A 17,114-nucleotide genomic window follows, 5' to 3' on the forward strand; every position below is an offset into this window, starting at 1 on the left:
TCCCTCCTTCTCTCCCTCCCTCCCTCCCTCCTTTCCTTTCTTTAATAACATCAGAGAACATTTATTGGGTAAATTACAGAGGTAGAGGAAGTAATTTCAAGAAGAAATGTGCTTAAGAAACAAGATATAGAGTTAAAGGAAGGGCCCTTGGAGCTTGGGATTGAGAAAGCTAATGGTAAGGTGCTTAGGTGTTGGGTGTAGGAGGGGGAAGGGAAAGGGAAAGGCACAAGTGAACTCCTTGGAGGGAGAGCGCCTACTTTTATTGTTTTTGTTTGAAAGATTGAACTATAATAATAGTAATGCAATAAATTTTGAATAAAAACAAGGAAAAGAAGTAATATTGAACCACAATCAATTGTAAAAAGTATAAAAAATTGAAAAAATTATAATATGGGAACTGAAATAGTGATAAAGTAGTGATTGTTTTCATTTCAGGATGTATGACAATCCTGCCCACAATTCTGTTTTTAATTGCAAGAATATTGAAAGACACAGCAATAAAATCTGCAGATAATCAGGTTCCTCCACCAGTTAGTGCAGCTCTTCAAGGGATTAAAAATATCGTGACACTTTCAATGGCCAAAACTGAGGATACTCAAAAACAGTGGACAGCGCTCATTCGTAGCACTCTTGCATGCATTCTGGAATATTCGCAACCAGGTAACCTAATCAGACTTAAAAATTTTAATCTATAGCCTATCTGTTTCCTTATAATTAATTAATTGAATGCGCTTGTGAGAAAAGTGCTGTATAACACTGAATCAGCTCAGAGAGGTGTTTTAGTCACATCTTTCAGATAGGAACTTTCATACCCTTTTCTAGATATTGACTCTAAATGTCCTTGTCTTAAAACTTAAATCCATGTTTGGAGGTGTGACATGACCTTATTATTTCCTAAGCACTTCCTTACTTTCTGGCTCAAAGATATAGCAGGCTCATCTTGTATTATCCCTGTTACTCTAGTCACAATTTAAAAACAAAATGATACTTTGCTGATAAAGAAAAAATTGCTTGCAGTGTTCCAAACTCTGAGTTATATATTTTTCTCATTTCACCTATAGTAATATTCCAACTCTAGAGTTCTCAGGTTCTTAACATTTATTGCTAAGGTTATTGTAAATTGGCTAAGTCCTTTGAATTTTACATTCCTTTTTTTCTTTATATTAAGTTAGTGAACTTCTCAACTATTGTACTGTATCCTCATTATGAAATAATGTTAGCATGTCAAATGTATACATTCATAATTCTGATAAAAATTATGGTTGCATATTAGCAGTTGCCCAATTAACCCAAATTCACATATATAGAATGTTGATAAGTTCAGCTGTGGAAGAAATGGTGATAACAAAATAGTTTACACTTCTTATTTTATACTAGAGGCCCAGCGCACAAAATTCGTGCGCAGATACAGTCCCTAGGCCTGGCCTGTGATCAGGGCCATCTTCCCCACCTGCCTGCAGCCAGCTCCACCCCCCGCCGCCATCCACCCCCAGTTCCCTGTTCACCATCAGGTGATCAGTGCCTGACGGCCAGGGGAAGGGACCAGGAGGTCGGCTGTTCCCGCCCGCTCGCCGGCCCTGCGCCTGCCATGGGTGGCCATCAGGCAATCAAAGCCTGCCAGCCGGGGAAAGTGACCAAGAGGTAGTCAGTGCACCTCTTAGTGACTGGTCCAGCGGTCATTTGGGTCGTTCTACCATTAGGGTCAATTTGCATATGACCCTTTTATTATATAGAATGTTTAGTAGTATTGTTCTTTAGAATAACAAGACATATTTCCTGTATTTTTAATTACTTACTATATTTTTATTCAGTTATATTTATTCCTGAATAAATTATTGAAATAGTAAGAAATTCTTTAAAATTCTAAGAGTAATGTCTTCAGGAAATTGTGCAAGATTTTTTTCTTTATGGTTGTGTAGAATTTATAGGAAGGTGATACCACTAGGAAAAGCCTACTCTGGATTTTTAAATTACTCAGAATATCTTATCAGAATCATTTACTTTGTCGGAAGGAGAGAGGTTTGGAAATGTTTGATTAATCTAAACTCAAAAAAAGTTAAATGACTTTTAAGTAATTTTATATTTTCATGTTATCTTTCATATGTAAATAAGCTTTCCCTATTAGAGTTCTTCTTAGGATTTATGCCTGAATTTTTTTCAATCACTATTGTACCATCCAGAAAAACGAGGAAAAAGGACTTAAATATAGAACTTCTAATAAAATATCCACTATTTCCTCAATAATAGATGAGTTGTACTCATAAAGTTATTTCTGGACTATATTAGAATTAAGGCACACACTGCTATAAATGTTGTTGGGGGGAGAGAGGTTATTGTTTAAGATGGAAATTCCAAAACATTTGAGAAACAGCACATTGCTTTCTTTTCATATTTTTCTATATTTCATTATTCATCTGTTTCAGAGGATTCCATGCCTATGCCTGATGAAGTAAGCATGCTCACGGCAATAGCTCTCTTCCTGTGGTCTGCTAGTAGTGAAATAATAGGAGTCCAGTCATTACAGAATGGCTGCATGAACAGGTTCAAAAACGCATTAAACTCATGTGACCCATGGGTAAGTTGTACTTAAAACAAGCATAGAGGGGTGGAGGAGTCATGGGAATAAAAAAACAATAAAAAAGGGGACATCTGTAATACTTTCAACAATAAAAATAAATTTAAGAAAAACACAAGCATAGAGGTAAATTTTCCACTTCATCAGGAAAAGTTCAGGTTGACTCATGAAAATGTACGATCTAGCAAATGAAAAACCTAAGTATTTGCTCTACAGCTTTTAAACAGAAAAACTCAAAAAGATCAGTAGGTTCAGACACTAGGAGGACTTATATTTATATTTATTTACATATGCAAAAATTCTCCAATATTTAAAATATTTGGTTAACCCTGGCTTATACTGGTAAAAACTTTACATGAATCTATGATTATATTTTTCACTGTTTACTTAATGATACCAAGGGCATTAAAAGATAAATTTATTTTATTACATGTTTTAATGAACCAATTGGAAACTTTAGTTTTTCCAGAAAATAAGTTTTATTGTTTCACAATGTTAAAGTCTAAACTAATGTTTCTCAAACCTGCTACACATCCAAAAAAATCAGTTTAGTAACATGATCCTAGACTTACTGCTATGTTCCTGAATCAGAGATCTGTATTTTTAAAACATCCCCCGGGTATTTATTTCCAGCAAGGTTTGGCAACTTCTCTTCTAGCAAAGTGCTGAAACAGTTTGATTCCACTGTTTGTCCCAGATGTTAATGGACCTTCCTTTCTTCCTTTTTTTTTTTTTTAATTAATCTAAAGTCTTTCTAATCTAAAATGGAGCCATTGAGACCTTACTTCCCAGGCCTAGAAACTTAAATTGGCATAAGCAGTCATTTCCAGGGAATTCAAATGGATTTGAGGTGTCTGAGCAATATATTTTTATAGCTTTGTTTGACGTCATTCAGTTATTAGCCTTCCTGTTAAATAGGTTAATGTAGGAGGGACGATTGTAAAATAAAGAAGAATTAAAAGCAGAAATTAAAATTTCTGGTTACTAGCTTCTTCCAAACTATGGAAATATACAAATTATATAAGCATGGTAATTTGGCAATTAGACTATAAGTAATATTTATTTGATTAATTTATTTTCAGTTACTTTTATTTAGTTAGCATATTTAAAGTTTCATTATTCTACTTCATTTCTGTAAGTAAAAAATGGCATTAATTTGTCCTGTATTTCTATTTTCATTCTGCACTGTCACATCTTTTCAGTATATATTAAGATGCAACGTGCCCTAGCCAGGTGGCCCAGGTGGTTGGAGCATCATCCCCTACACCATAAGGTTGTGGGTTTGATTCCCTGGTCAGGGCAAGTACAAGAGGCAACCAATCGAAGTTTCTCTCTCACATTGATGTTTCACTCTCTTTCTCTCTTCCCTCTTTCTCTAAAAAAAAAGTGTCCTCGGGTGAGGATTAAAAAAAAAAAAAGATGCAATGTGATTGTACAGTAAATAAGAACTATCACACATGTTAAGTAATACAATGATTTTCTTATATAGGTTCAAGCCAAATGTTACCAGCTTCTCCTCTCAGTCTTTCAACATTCCAATCGTGCCCTTTCAACTCCCTACATCCATTCATTAGCTCCAATAGTAGTTGAAAAGCTAAAAGCTGTTGAAAGAAACAGACCAGCCAGTAACACAGAACTTTTAGCTGTTCAAGAAGGAATCAAAGTTCTTGAAACATTGGTTGCTCTTGGGGAAGAACAGAACAGTAAGTATTTTCTTATAAAAGCCATTAGTCTAAAATGAAGATCATCTGTGTGTGTGTGTGTGTATGTGTGTGTGTGTGTGTGTGTGTGTATCTTATTTGATATTAGACACAGATCATTGCAACAGTAAAACTAAATCTAAGGCTAATGCTATGCAAAACCCAAAGGTAAATGGTAAATATTTACTAAAGATAAACTAAAGGTGAAAAGTAACTATATATATAAAATGTACAGTCTTAACAGGCCTGGTTTCCAGTCCTTGCATAACTTGGGCATTTAGTAAATATTAATATTAAGTGTGAGTTATTATTGAGGTCTAAAGTAGGTTTTGCATGTTTACTTATATTTTATTATAATTCAGACTACTGTGCCTAGTTTTAAAAATGAAGTTTACTGTAATTTTCAGATTCGTGATCATCTTCAGACTAACTTTATTATTTGCAGGAGTCCAGTTACTTGCTCTTTTAGTTCCCACTTTGATTTCTTACCTGCTGGATGAAAATGCTTTTGCTTCAGCAAACACAGCCTCCAAAGATCTGCATGAGTTTGCACTCCAGAATTTAATGCATATTGGACCTCTGTATCCACATGCTTTCAAGACAGTAATGGGAGCGGCTCCCGAGTTGAAAGTACGTTTGGAAACTGCTGTTCGAGCAAGCCAAGCCAGCAAAGCTAAAGCAGCTACCAGGCAGCCAGCCCCTGCCGTGCATTCTGCACCAACAATTAAGCTAAAAACAAGTTTTTTTTAATTGTCTATTCCATTCATCTCAACTAGGAGCTAATTAGTGATAGCCACTGCATCATTCCAGGCTGTAGGTTTTACTTTATTTGTACATTGGTATTACATGCTTCTAGGTAAGTTAAGTGAAATAATGCTCAGGTTGTTTTCTGGTTTTGAAGGAGTGATTTTTTTTTTTTTTTAATGTGGTGAATGTACTTTCATTTTTCTCCTAATAGTGTTTCTCTTTTATTATTTAATTTATTTTTTAAACACTGAGTCAGTCTTTTAAATTTAAATGCTAAAAACAATTGTATCATGTAGCTGGGCTACCTATTGATATTGTCAAGCACTCAGCATCTGTCATGAAAAATTTAATTGAAAAACAGAATGTAAATTTTGAAGTTAGCAAAATAATGTAAAATGTCTGTTTTGTGGTGTACATATTATGAATAAAGTCGCATTTTCTTATCATTTCTCAAAATGTCCTTACCTTTCTGATATGTCTCTTTATTTTCATATTAGACTAGAGGCCCGGTGCATGAAATTCGTGCACGGGAGGGGGGTGTCCCTCAGCCCAGCCTGCACCCTCTCCAATCTGGAACCCCTTGGGGGATGTCCGACTGTCGAGCCTAAACCAGCAGTCGGATATCCCTCTCACAATCCGGGACTGCTGGCTCCTAACCGCTCGCCTGCCTGCCTGCCTGATTGCCCCTAACCGCTCCCTTGCCGGCCTAATTGACATCTAACTGCTCCCCTGCTGGCCCAATCGCTCCAACTTCCCTCCCTTGCCAGCCTGATCACCCCCAACTGCCCTCCCCTGCCAGCCCGGTCGCCCCCAACTGCCTTCTCCTGCAGACCCAGTTGCCCCCAGCTGCTCTCCCCTACCAGCCCGGTCATCCCCAACTGCCCTCCCCTGCCAGCCATCTTATGGTGGCCATCTTGTGGCGGCCATCTTGTGACAACGTCACGCGAAGGCATCGTGTGTGATGCCACCTAGGCTTTTATTATATAGGATTATGGAATTATGCTTGTATATATTTTAGTTGTTAACTAAATTAAAACATTCACTTAAGATCCATTAAAATATTTCAGATGTGGAATAATATTCTGCCTTTTGTTTTAATGGCTAAAATTTGGCCTCGGTTATGTTACATAATTATAGAGCCTCAAGTTCTGGCTATGATGTCTAGTTTCATTCATCAAATATTTACTGAGTGCCTATTGTGTATAGTGCTGCAGAACATACAAAAATGAATTAGTCATAACTATAGTTATGCTAGTATCCAATGCAATGGGAATTTTACCATATCAAACATATAATTGAGGAAATCAGTGTTTGCCACAGAGTTTAGAAAATTTTAAACATCAAGTTTACCAGTGTTACATTCCTTGAGCTATCACCCCACAATCTTTTCATTTCTCCATTAACACTAATCTGTCTATTGATTCTCCTATTATAAACATTTCATATAAATGGAATCATATAATATATGGTCTTTTGTGACTGGCTTTTTGACTTAACTTAATTTTTAAGATTCATCCATGTGATAGCATACATCAGTACCTGATCCCTTTTTATGACTGGATAATGTTCCATTGTGTGAATGCCACAGTTTCTTTATCCTTTCAATAGTTAATGAACATTTGGGTTGTTTTCACCATTTGCTTTTTATTAATAATGCTGCTGTGAACAATTGTTTAGAAGTTTTGGGATAGACATATATTTTCATTTCTTTCAGGTATATACCTAGGAGTGGATTTGCCTACTCAATGGTAATTGTTCAACATTTTAAGGAACTGCTGGACTGTTTTCCCATTCATTGTTTCTTCTAGACATAACCCCTTTTTAGTCACCTATTTTTAATGTGTTTTTGTTTCTGCCTTGGCTATTTTCTGTTGTTCTTTATACTTCCCAGGCTTTTTCCATAATTTACCGCTTTGCAGTAGACTGCGTCATGTATTAGCAATGATTGTTTCATTTTTCTTCCCCCCCTCATTCTTTCTCTTCCTCTCTTCCCCCATACTAGTACATCTTTATACTTTCTATAAACTCTTCTGCACCATTTACAACTTCTAGTTTCCTGAGATTATTTCCATAAAAGATTTGTTTGAAGAATTATATTTTAAAATTTGTTTCATCACTCAACTGTGAGATTTTCCTGAGTCATATTTACTTGAATAGGAATATCCAGTATCAAGAAGCTAAGAGGAGAAGCATCATGTTAGCCAACAGATTCTTTCAGAAGATTAATCTGAGCAGTTTTAACATGATAAGAAATAAAGTACCCTCTATTTGCTTTCCAAATTCTTATTAACCAATATAGTACATTTGAATTCTCAATTTAATTAGAAAGAAGGAATCTCGGAAATCAAGTGTTCCTGTTCTAATAGGTTCTGCCATCAGCCAGGGATAGAACTTTGGACAACCTAACCCTTTGGGGGCTTCAGTTTCCCCATCTATACAATGAGGAACATTTACTAGTTATTCTATGATCTTTTGTACATCTGAAAAGTACATACGTATATCTTAAATAGAAAAAGGGAGAAGAAATCCGGAGCCCGCCAGCCTCAGCCGGCCCGCAGTCCGTTCCCTAGTCTGCTTTCCAAATTCTTATTAACCAATATAGTACATTTGAATTCTCAATTTAATTAGAAAGAAGGAATCTCGGAAATCAAGTGTTCCTGTTCTAATAGGTCCTGCCATCAGCCAGGGATAGAACTTTGGACAACCTAACCCTTTGGGGGCTTCAGTTTCCCCATCTATACAATGAGGAACATTTACTAGTTATTCTATGATCTTTTGTACATCTGAAAAGTACATACGTCTACTTATCCTGCCTTTTTTTTTTAAGTTATGAGAATGACTCTGGCCAATTCTTTAATATTAGCACACCATATTATTTAGTCTAAATAGTTTTTACATGTATATAAAATTGCTATGACAGTATAAATTCACAGCAGTTAAAATATTGTAGATTATCACTTTGAAGAAAAACTGACATTTCTGTTGGGTGTCAGGCACTGTGCTTGAAGTTGATATCCCTTGTTTCTTTTCATTCAAACAATGCTGAAAGATGGATACAATTAGCCCAGTTTTCAAAACGCATTTAATCATATGGATTACTATGCCTCACATTTTCTTCATTCTTAATTGGAATTTTCAGGTTGGAGCCAGAAATGGATGGAGTACAGCTATAAATAAATGTCTTGCCTTAATGCTTTCCATCAGATGGATTCTTTTTTAAACCCAATCCAATCATTACAAACCCACTTATAATTCTAAGGGCTTATGGAATTATTATTTATGGAGTTCACAAAATTTTACTTAACTAAATGGGAACTGCGTGTCTTAATCATAATTTAGAAAAATTATCCTGAGCTAAGTTTTTGGTGCTATCAGTAAACTAAGGTGAGACCCATGCATGCACAAGTGACCAGTCCAACTACTGTTTCTTTTCCCCCAGGAGACCATATTCACAGCCTGGGTTCCCTATCCACATTATTTGTCTCTTTTTGCTGTTAGGACTCAGGGGTTTTCATTTCAAGCATTGTTTTTCTCATACACATATACTTGTTTGCCCCCTTCCCCCCCTGCTGGGGTCCAACCCCAGCAGGTCCAGGGGTCCCCAAAGGTGTGGACGGAGTCGGCGAAGAAGGAATGACACGGAGACAGCCTTCAGTTGATCAGCAGCCTAGCCAGGATCTCCAGCCACGATCTCTGGCCAAGTTCTGGTTAGGATCTGATCAGGATCTGATGTTTATTGTCTTGTTACATCTATATTTATACCAGCCAATTTTAATCCTGTCAATTTCTATTACAAAGGTTAGGGCGTTTCTTATCTCCATTCCAGGGAGTAAAGATTATGTAGCTTAACTACCCGCCTGGCACTTAATTAAGGGGTTGTATCCCCTCCCTAACCTCAGGGAAAAATCCCCACCTGGGGAAACAACCTTTCTCAGAGAGGTGACCTTGGTTAAAACACATGGCGCTAAGGAGAGCAAACATATTAAGAACAATATGCTATATATGCCAGGGCCCTTGAAACATAAGCTGTGCAGATGTTTCTTTCCTGCAGCGACTGTGTCAAGCAGCAAGGATGGACCGGCTTCCGGCGCCCCCCCCCCCCCCCCGAGACTTAATGTGAGTCAAAAGAATCCATGAAAATTTAAGTGAGCTTGTTTAACTTTTCCAACTTTAAAAAAATACATTTTTAAAAATTGATTTCAGAGAGGAAAGAAGAGGGAGAGAGAGAGAAACATCAATGATGAGAGAGAATAATTGACTGGCTGCCTCCTGCATGCCCCCTACTAGGAACCAAGCCCTACTGGAAACCTGCACATGTGCCCTGACCGAATTGAACCATGACATCTTGGTTCATAGCTCCATGCTCAGCCATTGAGCCACACCAACCTGGCTAAGTTTTCCAACTTTTAACTTGGATGATCCTCTCTTTAAATCTCATCCTTTCATATTTTTTTGTCATAACTACAAAGGAATAGTATGAAATATGGTATGATAGAAAGTAATAAGCAGGGATTCCTTCCTTCCTTAGGGTTGTCTGGAGTCCTGGCCTCTCTCCTCTTCAGACTTGCATATGTGACTACCCACCATTAGTTGTCTCAGAAGCTCCACAAACTCAATTAATTTACAATGGAACTCTTCACCTCCTTATCTAACACCTTCTAAACTCATAATCTCCTAGTAAACAGTGCAACTCTTTATTTTGGGTAGCCATCTGTAAGCCCTAGCTTCATCTATGACTCTTCCAACTTATGCTTTCACTATCCTAGTGCATCACCATGTTTCCTAAATATCTGATCAAATCCCTCCATGTGTCGTTATAGCCATTTTAACCATCCTAATCCAAATCAACACATTTGGTTGCAGTATAACAAAGTGGCCAGTGTGGGTGGTAGGGTCAGTTTGCCTGGGTTGGAATCTGGCTCTGTCACAAGTTGCGTAACTTTGGGCAAGTCACTTGTCCTTTTGTGCCTGTCTCTGCATCTGTAAAATGGGAGCAATAATAATACCTATCTTACAGAGTAGCTCTGGATTAAATGAGTTAATATTTGCAAAGGACCTTAACATGGTGCCTGACCTTTAGAAAACAATTCAGAAGTGTTAACTATAACTCTTTTCCCACACAGAAATGGAAATGATCTTTATAAATTCAAATCTGATACCTCACTGAAAACTTTAGTTTTGGTAAAGTACCTTACCATAAAGACTAATTCCTAAGGTGACCCTCAAGTCCTTGCATCATCTGGCACCTGCCTACTTCATTTACCTCCTCATTTGATTTCATTTGGACCGATGGCCATTTGTCCTGTCCCTATATATCAAATGAAGGTAATGTTACTACTTATCTCGTGGGGTGTTGTAAGGGCCTAAATGCATTATTAAAATGCATTATTTTAATTGAGTAAATGCTCAGAAAGTACGGGCTATTAAAATAATTGTTCTTTCCTCTTGTTCTTTATTGTTAGCTGTATTGGACTTCTTTCAAGATATCAAATGCACAGTGTACTTTTCTTCCTAAGGTGTTTGAATTTTGCTTAAAAATCTCTATCCTACCTTCCAGCTAATTTATACTCTTGCTTCACAGTTAATCTGATTACATTCTCATAAAAACGTTGCAGCATTAATTTGATTATTGCCATATATTAAAAACCATATTGTTTAAATTATCGTTTTCTCCTAAAATGAAAATGTATGTATTAGCTCAACTTTAAATACTCACTGGTTATAATGTTACACATTATGAGTTCATGGGAAAGTGTCTCTGAGCTGGTTCAAACCACTCCTTCTCTTGTTACTTCATGTCCTGCAGCTGGGGGAAATCTGGGGAAGGAGATAACATGGATAATGGTAGAATTTTCCATTACAGAGAACAACGGCAAGTGCTAAAATTAACACGGATTGGACAACAAACAGTAGGATATCGAGGACCTGCGGAGCAGAGGGAGTGAAATGTAGTACATGCAAAATAAGTTAAGTCTTGTTTGAAAAAGTTAAGAAAACACAGGTCTTCAAGAATTAAAACAAAAATGTGCTGGACATCCTTAACCTGATGCGTTTTTCTTGCTTTTCTGGCACAAAGCCCAGATTCCAACCCCGCCCCTTCCCACCACCACCACCACCATGTTTATTTCAAAAAGTACCATATTTGAATTATTTTGAGAACTGAATTTATGTTAAAGAACTATTAGACAGGAGTTGGGGGTTGCTATTCTGGGCAGTTCAAGCCTAAAAGAAGGTTGGATGTTTTCTGCTGAGAAAAGGTTCCACGTGGAAACGACTGTGTCTCTGTTGCATAGTTGGCAGGAATAGCCAGCTTATACAAATGTTCCCCTCTCCCCCCACCACACGGTTATTTTTATGCAATGGAGATTACATTAATTGTTTGAAATTTAGTTCCTGCCTCAGAAATGGGAGCACCATGGTTATTTTAAGAAAAAAGAACAAGAAAATCTGTTGAGTAGAGCTTTCATTCACTTAAAATTTTGAAAGAGAAAGTTAAGAAGCAAGGAGTGGAGTTGATAGGGAGAAAGGAAAGGACTGTGTTCAAAACCAGTTTATCTTTGCTTACAGACGAAATAGAATCTTAAGTTGCTCACCATCAATATTCCAAGAGAAGTCTCGCTAAGCTTCAGAGCTCTATTATCATTTTAGTGTCCCCCTGTGTTAGAGATTTAGATTTGTTAAAGCTATCCTGATTTTTTTGTGGCTCAGTGGTTGAGTGTCAACCCACAAACTAAGAGGTGACTGGTTCCATTCCCAGTTAGGGCACATGCCCGGGTTTCGGGCTCTATTCCCAGTAGGGGGATGCAGGAAGCAGCCAATCCATGATGTTTCTCTCACTGATGTTTCTATCTCTCTATCCCTTTCCTTTCCTCTCTCTTTAAAATCAATAAAACATTTTAAATGTTTTTAAAGCTATCCTGAAATATTAGCCACTAGAATATTAAAATTTTGTTTAGTTGAATTTATTAAAAAGCATTAAGTAAAATAAAATTTAATTTTAAAATTAAAACTAGGCAACTCTCTCGTTTCAAAAGGAAATATTAGTAATAATAATAATAATAATAATAATAAATGATAGAGGCTATTTTCCCATCCTCTCACAAGACTGTAATGTAGATTTAATTCTTGAATTCCAAGAAAAAATTTAGAAATACAATTCTTTCACTTCCCAACTTGTGTTTGACTGTTTCCCCAACCCAGTCATTACCAGACTTCAAATCTAGGGAGTAAGTTTGGAGGTTGAGGAATCATAGAAGCAAAGACTGGCCCCATGAAGCAGCATAGGCAGAAAGGAGAGGTGAAATTAGGAAGTGGGTAGATGGTAGAGGAGGGTGATAAACAGTGGGCTATTGCACATTCCTCTTTCCCAAAGTTCCATTCATCCTAGCTTCTCACCAGTCAAATTGTCTACTCTTAGTTTTGTCTTGGCAGAATTCTGAAAGAGCTATCCAATTCAATTTGAATCCTTTTCTTTGAGCAGTTAAAGAGTCAGAGACCCAAATAATAGGTCATCTGGAATCTTTTTCTTTTTGTTTTTGTTTTTTAAAGGATTTCCAATGGATGCAAATTGACGATTTAGAGATGCAACTTGCAGATTTTCTTTTTTTTTTTTTAAACATATTCCATTGATTTTTTTTACAGAGATGAAGGGAGAGGGATAGAGAGCCAGAAACATCGATGAGAGAGAAACATCGATCATCTGCCTCCTGCACACCCCCCACCGGGGATGTGCCTGCAACCAAGGCACATGCCCTTGACCAGAATCGAACCTGGAACCTGGGACCCTTCAGTCCGAAGGCCAACGCTCTATCCACTGAGCCAAACCGGTCAGGGCTCTTTTTCTTTTTTAAATAGCCACTTATTTTAATGAAAAAATAAAAAGAGAACACAGATGAATTATTTGTCATTTTGTAGAACTATAGTCCCCACCCTAAAAAGCACACATATAAAAAAAAATAGCAAACACTCCAATTATCAAAATAACATATTAGTATTTCATAATTTTTCACTTTAAACTGGGTACACTGATATATAAATCAACATTTTGATAGCTGCTCTCTGCGCTTGGAAAAGAAACACTTTTTTGTGTCACTGGCTTAAGTAATTATAAAATGAAACAATCAGGAAATCAGCAATACCTTGAGGTCTGAGGTTTAATGGTTGGGCATAGATATTAATTTTTAAAAAGATTATTTTAGCTCAGCTGAATTAAAGTTCTGAATAGGGAATGAGAAAGCAAAAAGTAAAACTATGGAGCCCCTAGTATTTAAATTTTACACGTTATTTCAACTAGTCATATGAGTAAACTATTACAATAAAAGCCATCATTCAGTATATACTGTATGTCAGAAACTGTGCTACGGGATTCACATTTCTTCTCATTTAATCTTCACAGTGACTTTATAAGGTAAATATTATTCCCATATTAAAAATGAAGGAAGTGCTGTAGAAAGAGGTAAAACCACTTGTCCAAGATTTCCAGATTTGGAAAACTGTAGAATGGGGAATAAAATGTAGGTTTAGCTAGTTATAAATGTCATTTCTAGTTATTAATTTTTTAAGAATATTTTTTTCAAAATAAAAAACATTTTTGCTGTAGTGTCTGAGAATACATTGAGAGGGGTCTTCTGGGGTACCTGCAACGTTCTGCTTCATGATCTGGGTGGTGGTTACATTGAATATTTCAGTGAGGTGTTCACTTACCACTTGTGTGCTTTTCTGTATATGTTATATGCTATAAAGTGTTTACTTAAAGAAGTGTAATTCATGCTGAATACAGCAAATGTGACAGACGGATGAGTACAAAGAGGAAATAAATTCAAGGGTCTTTTGTGGTTCCTATACAAATGTTAGGATTGTTTGTTTTATTACTGTGAAAAATGTCATTGGGGTTTTGATAGAGATTGCATTGAATCCGTAGATTGCTTTGGGTAGTGTGGACATTTTCACAATATTAATTCTTCCAATCCATGAGCACAGAATATTTTTCCATTTATTTGTGTCTTCTTCAATTTCTTTTCTTAATGTCTTATAGTTTTTAGTATATATATGTCTCTCCTTGGTTACATTTATCCCTGGATATTTTATTCTTTTTGATGCAATTGTAAATGGGATAGTTCTCTAAATTTCTCTTTTTGATAGTGCATTATTAGTGTACAGAAATGCAATAGATTTTTGTTATTGATTTTGTATCCAGTAATATTCCTTAATTCATTTATTAGTTCTAAGTTTTTTGATGAACTATTCAGGGTTTTATATGTATACTATCATGTCATCTGTAAATAGTGAGTTTTACTTCTTTCTTTTCAATTTGGATGTCTTTTATTTCTTTTTCTTGCCTAATTGCTCTGGCTAGGACTTCCAATACTATATTGAATAAATATAGCAACAATGGACACCCTTATCTTGTTTCTGAGCTTAGAGGAAAAGCTTTCAGCTCTTCTCCATCAAGTAGAATGTTATTTTGGGGCTTGTCATATATAGCCTTTATTATGTTGAGGTATGTCCCCTTATACCTGCTTTGCTATCATAAATGGATGTTGAATTTTGTCAAATGCTTCTTATGCATCTATTCAGATGATCATGATTTTTATCTTTCATTAGAGGCCCAGTGCACGAAAATTCATGCACTCAGGGGGTTCCCTCAGCCCGGCCTGCACCCTCTCGCAGTCTGGGAGCCCTCGGGGGATGTCTGACTGTTGGCTTAAGCCGCAGTCTGGCCTCCCACTGCGACCAGCGGGCTGATTGAGGGATGGCGCTGGGCGAGTGGCCAGCCCTGCCCCCCATCACCCCTCCACCGCCGCCCTCTCCCTCTGCCCATTGGCACCTGCCTTGGCTGGCCTTGGTGCCACCGCTCCCTGGCCCCACCCCCTGCCGACCGGTAGTTCTGCTGTTCGGTCGATTTGCATGTTAGGCTTTTATCAATAGGATTCTTAATGTGGTGTATCACATTGACTGATTTGTGGATGTGGAACTGCCTTGCATCCGTGAACAAAACCCACTTGATCAGTGTTTGATCTATTTAATGTATTGTTTAATTTTCTTTAATATTTTGTTGAGGGTTTTGGCATCTATTTTCATCAGGGATATTGGCCTCTAATATTCTCTTCCTGTGTTGTCCTTGTCTAGTGTTGTGTCAGGGTGATGCTGACCTCCTAAAATGAGTTTGGAAGCATTCCCTCCTTTTCTATGTTTTGGAAGAGTTTGAGGATTGGTATTAATTTTTTGTTGAATGTTTGTTCGAATTCACCAGTGAAGCCATCTGGTCCTAGACTTTTCTGATTACTGATTCAATCTCCTTATAGTACTCTGCTCAGATTCTCTATTTCTTCATGATTCAGTCTTGGTAGGTTGCATGATTCTAGAAGTTTATCCATTTCTTCTAGGCTGTCCAATTTGACTGGTAATTGTTCATAGTAGTTTCTTATGATCTTTTGAATTTCTGTGGTAATAGTTGTAATAGCTCTTCTTTCATTTCTGACTTTCTCTTTTTTTTGTGTGAAACTAGATGATTTATGGGTTCCTCAAAAGCTACCATTTAGTTTAATTATATTTAATAGTGTGTTATGAATTTATTTAAATGAATTGTCAGATGTCTTTTATTAGAGAAAAAATAGCTTTTAACATTAAAAATCTCTAAGATTACTTAAATCCTTCAAAAAAAAAAAGAAGATGCCGTTGTTGCATTATTGTCCCCTTGCAACTGTTGTAGGTCTGATAAGAGAGGAGGCAACGTTAGTGAAAAGGCCAGTGAACTAGCAGTCAGGAATACTGGTTTCTAGTTTTGCCTGTGCCACTGAATAAAAACCTCATTGTGGACAAGTCTCAACTTCTTTGAACTTCAGTTTCTTGAGCTGTAAAATGAGAGGATTGGGCAGTATCTCAAAGGACACTTACCGCCAAAATAATTATGACCCAGGGGATTTGCCCAGGTATCAAACTTTTATTATAATAAAGAGTGAATTAATGAAACAGAAACATTCAATATTATAGGAGAATAGAGCTTGCCACTGTTATTGGCAGACACCATGTGTTTCCTGCCCTTTCCACAAGCAGCCATGGGAAGGGAAGCGACAGGGGAGAGGGACAGGATGTCCTTCCTTGACATGTCACTCATCAGCCTATATCTTTACATTTTTTTCATGGCCATCAGATCTGGTATCTCAGAAGTCCATCCCACAGAACAACAAAAAAAAAAAACTACAAATAACTTGTGATGAAGACCAAATAAGTGCTTAATTTCATTTGCATTTGTTATATACTTTACCAAATGTGTTCCTTTCATTATGGTTGTGGCCTGCACGTACAGTGACATTTCAGGGGCTTGGGGAGGGGTAACATTTGCACAGAAACGGCTGCAGGAACTCCGGCTCCTTTGGGAGGCTGGTGCTGTTGCCCGTTTGCAGGTGAACCGTGGAGAAACGGGACCGGACAAGTGAAAAGGGAGCCGTGCCTGGGAACCTGAGACAGTTCCAGGGAGCAGAAAGGGACTTTGTTTTCTCGGGCAGCATAGCTTGAAGGCTCCGGGAGGTCGAAGATACACTTGCCAACTTCCCTTTGAGGACAGGAAATGTCATTTATCTCAATAGCCCCAGCGACAGATATAACTGGTAATCAAACAGTTGTTGAATTGAGTAAAAACTGCGCGGGAATAAGGTGGGGGAAAGGAGACCGACATAACTTAGCCTCGGATATCTGCAACTTTTAAAGATTTACTGCAAGATTAACCACAAAGGGCAGGCGACTTCAGCGGAGCACTTTTTCAAGGAGGTGTCAACAAAGCAGCATAGGAGAGAGGGGCGGTCGGAGCTCCTTTGAAGTGAAAACAGACCCCGCAACAGGCTTGAACCCCTGAGTGAACACGGGAGAAGCGACAGCGAGGGGCAGACGGCAGGAGCGAGTGTCCAGGTCGGAGAAACACTCAAGTCGGAGCCGGACGGAGAGGGCTCAGTGCAGGAGCCGGGCCGGAGCAGCTCGCTCTGCGCTTGTTTCCTAACAGAACTACCAGGAAGCCCTAAGAGAAGTGCAGCTCGGGCGGGTAGACTGGCCTGAGAACTTCCGTGTGTGTGTGGGTGTGCAACAGGGAGCGCCGC

General features: G+C 37.7%; 1 protein-coding gene and 1 long non-coding RNA gene across 2 annotated transcripts in view; one reads left to right on the forward strand and one right to left on the reverse strand.

Moving 5' to 3' along the window:
- The window catches only part of HEATR5B (HEAT repeat containing 5B), a 73,086-nt gene extending 67,604 nt beyond the window's left edge, over positions 1-5,482 (forward strand). The window contains exons 32-35 of the mRNA XM_005886085.2: positions 436-660; positions 2,424-2,575; positions 4,065-4,278; positions 4,721-5,482. Of these exons, the coding sequence (XP_005886147.1) occupies positions 436-660; positions 2,424-2,575; positions 4,065-4,278; positions 4,721-5,025 (896 nt within the window). The 3' untranslated portion in view covers positions 5,026-5,482. The remainder of the gene's footprint in view (positions 1-435; positions 661-2,423; positions 2,576-4,064; positions 4,279-4,720) is intronic.
- Positions 5,483-15,947: 10,465 nt separating this feature from the next.
- The window catches only part of LOC106724759, a 2,023-nt gene continuing 856 nt past the window's right edge, over positions 15,948-17,114 (reverse strand). Inside the window, exon 2 of the long non-coding RNA XR_001360599.1 lies at positions 15,948-16,833. This is a non-coding gene — a long non-coding RNA (uncharacterized LOC106724759). The remainder of the gene's footprint in view (positions 16,834-17,114) is intronic.

The sequence above is a fragment of the Myotis brandtii genome, unplaced genomic scaffold (assembly GCF_000412655.1).
Source record: "Myotis brandtii unplaced genomic scaffold, ASM41265v1 scaffold958, whole genome shotgun sequence".
NCBI classification, from domain to species: Eukaryota; Metazoa; Chordata; class Mammalia; order Chiroptera; family Vespertilionidae; genus Myotis; species Myotis brandtii.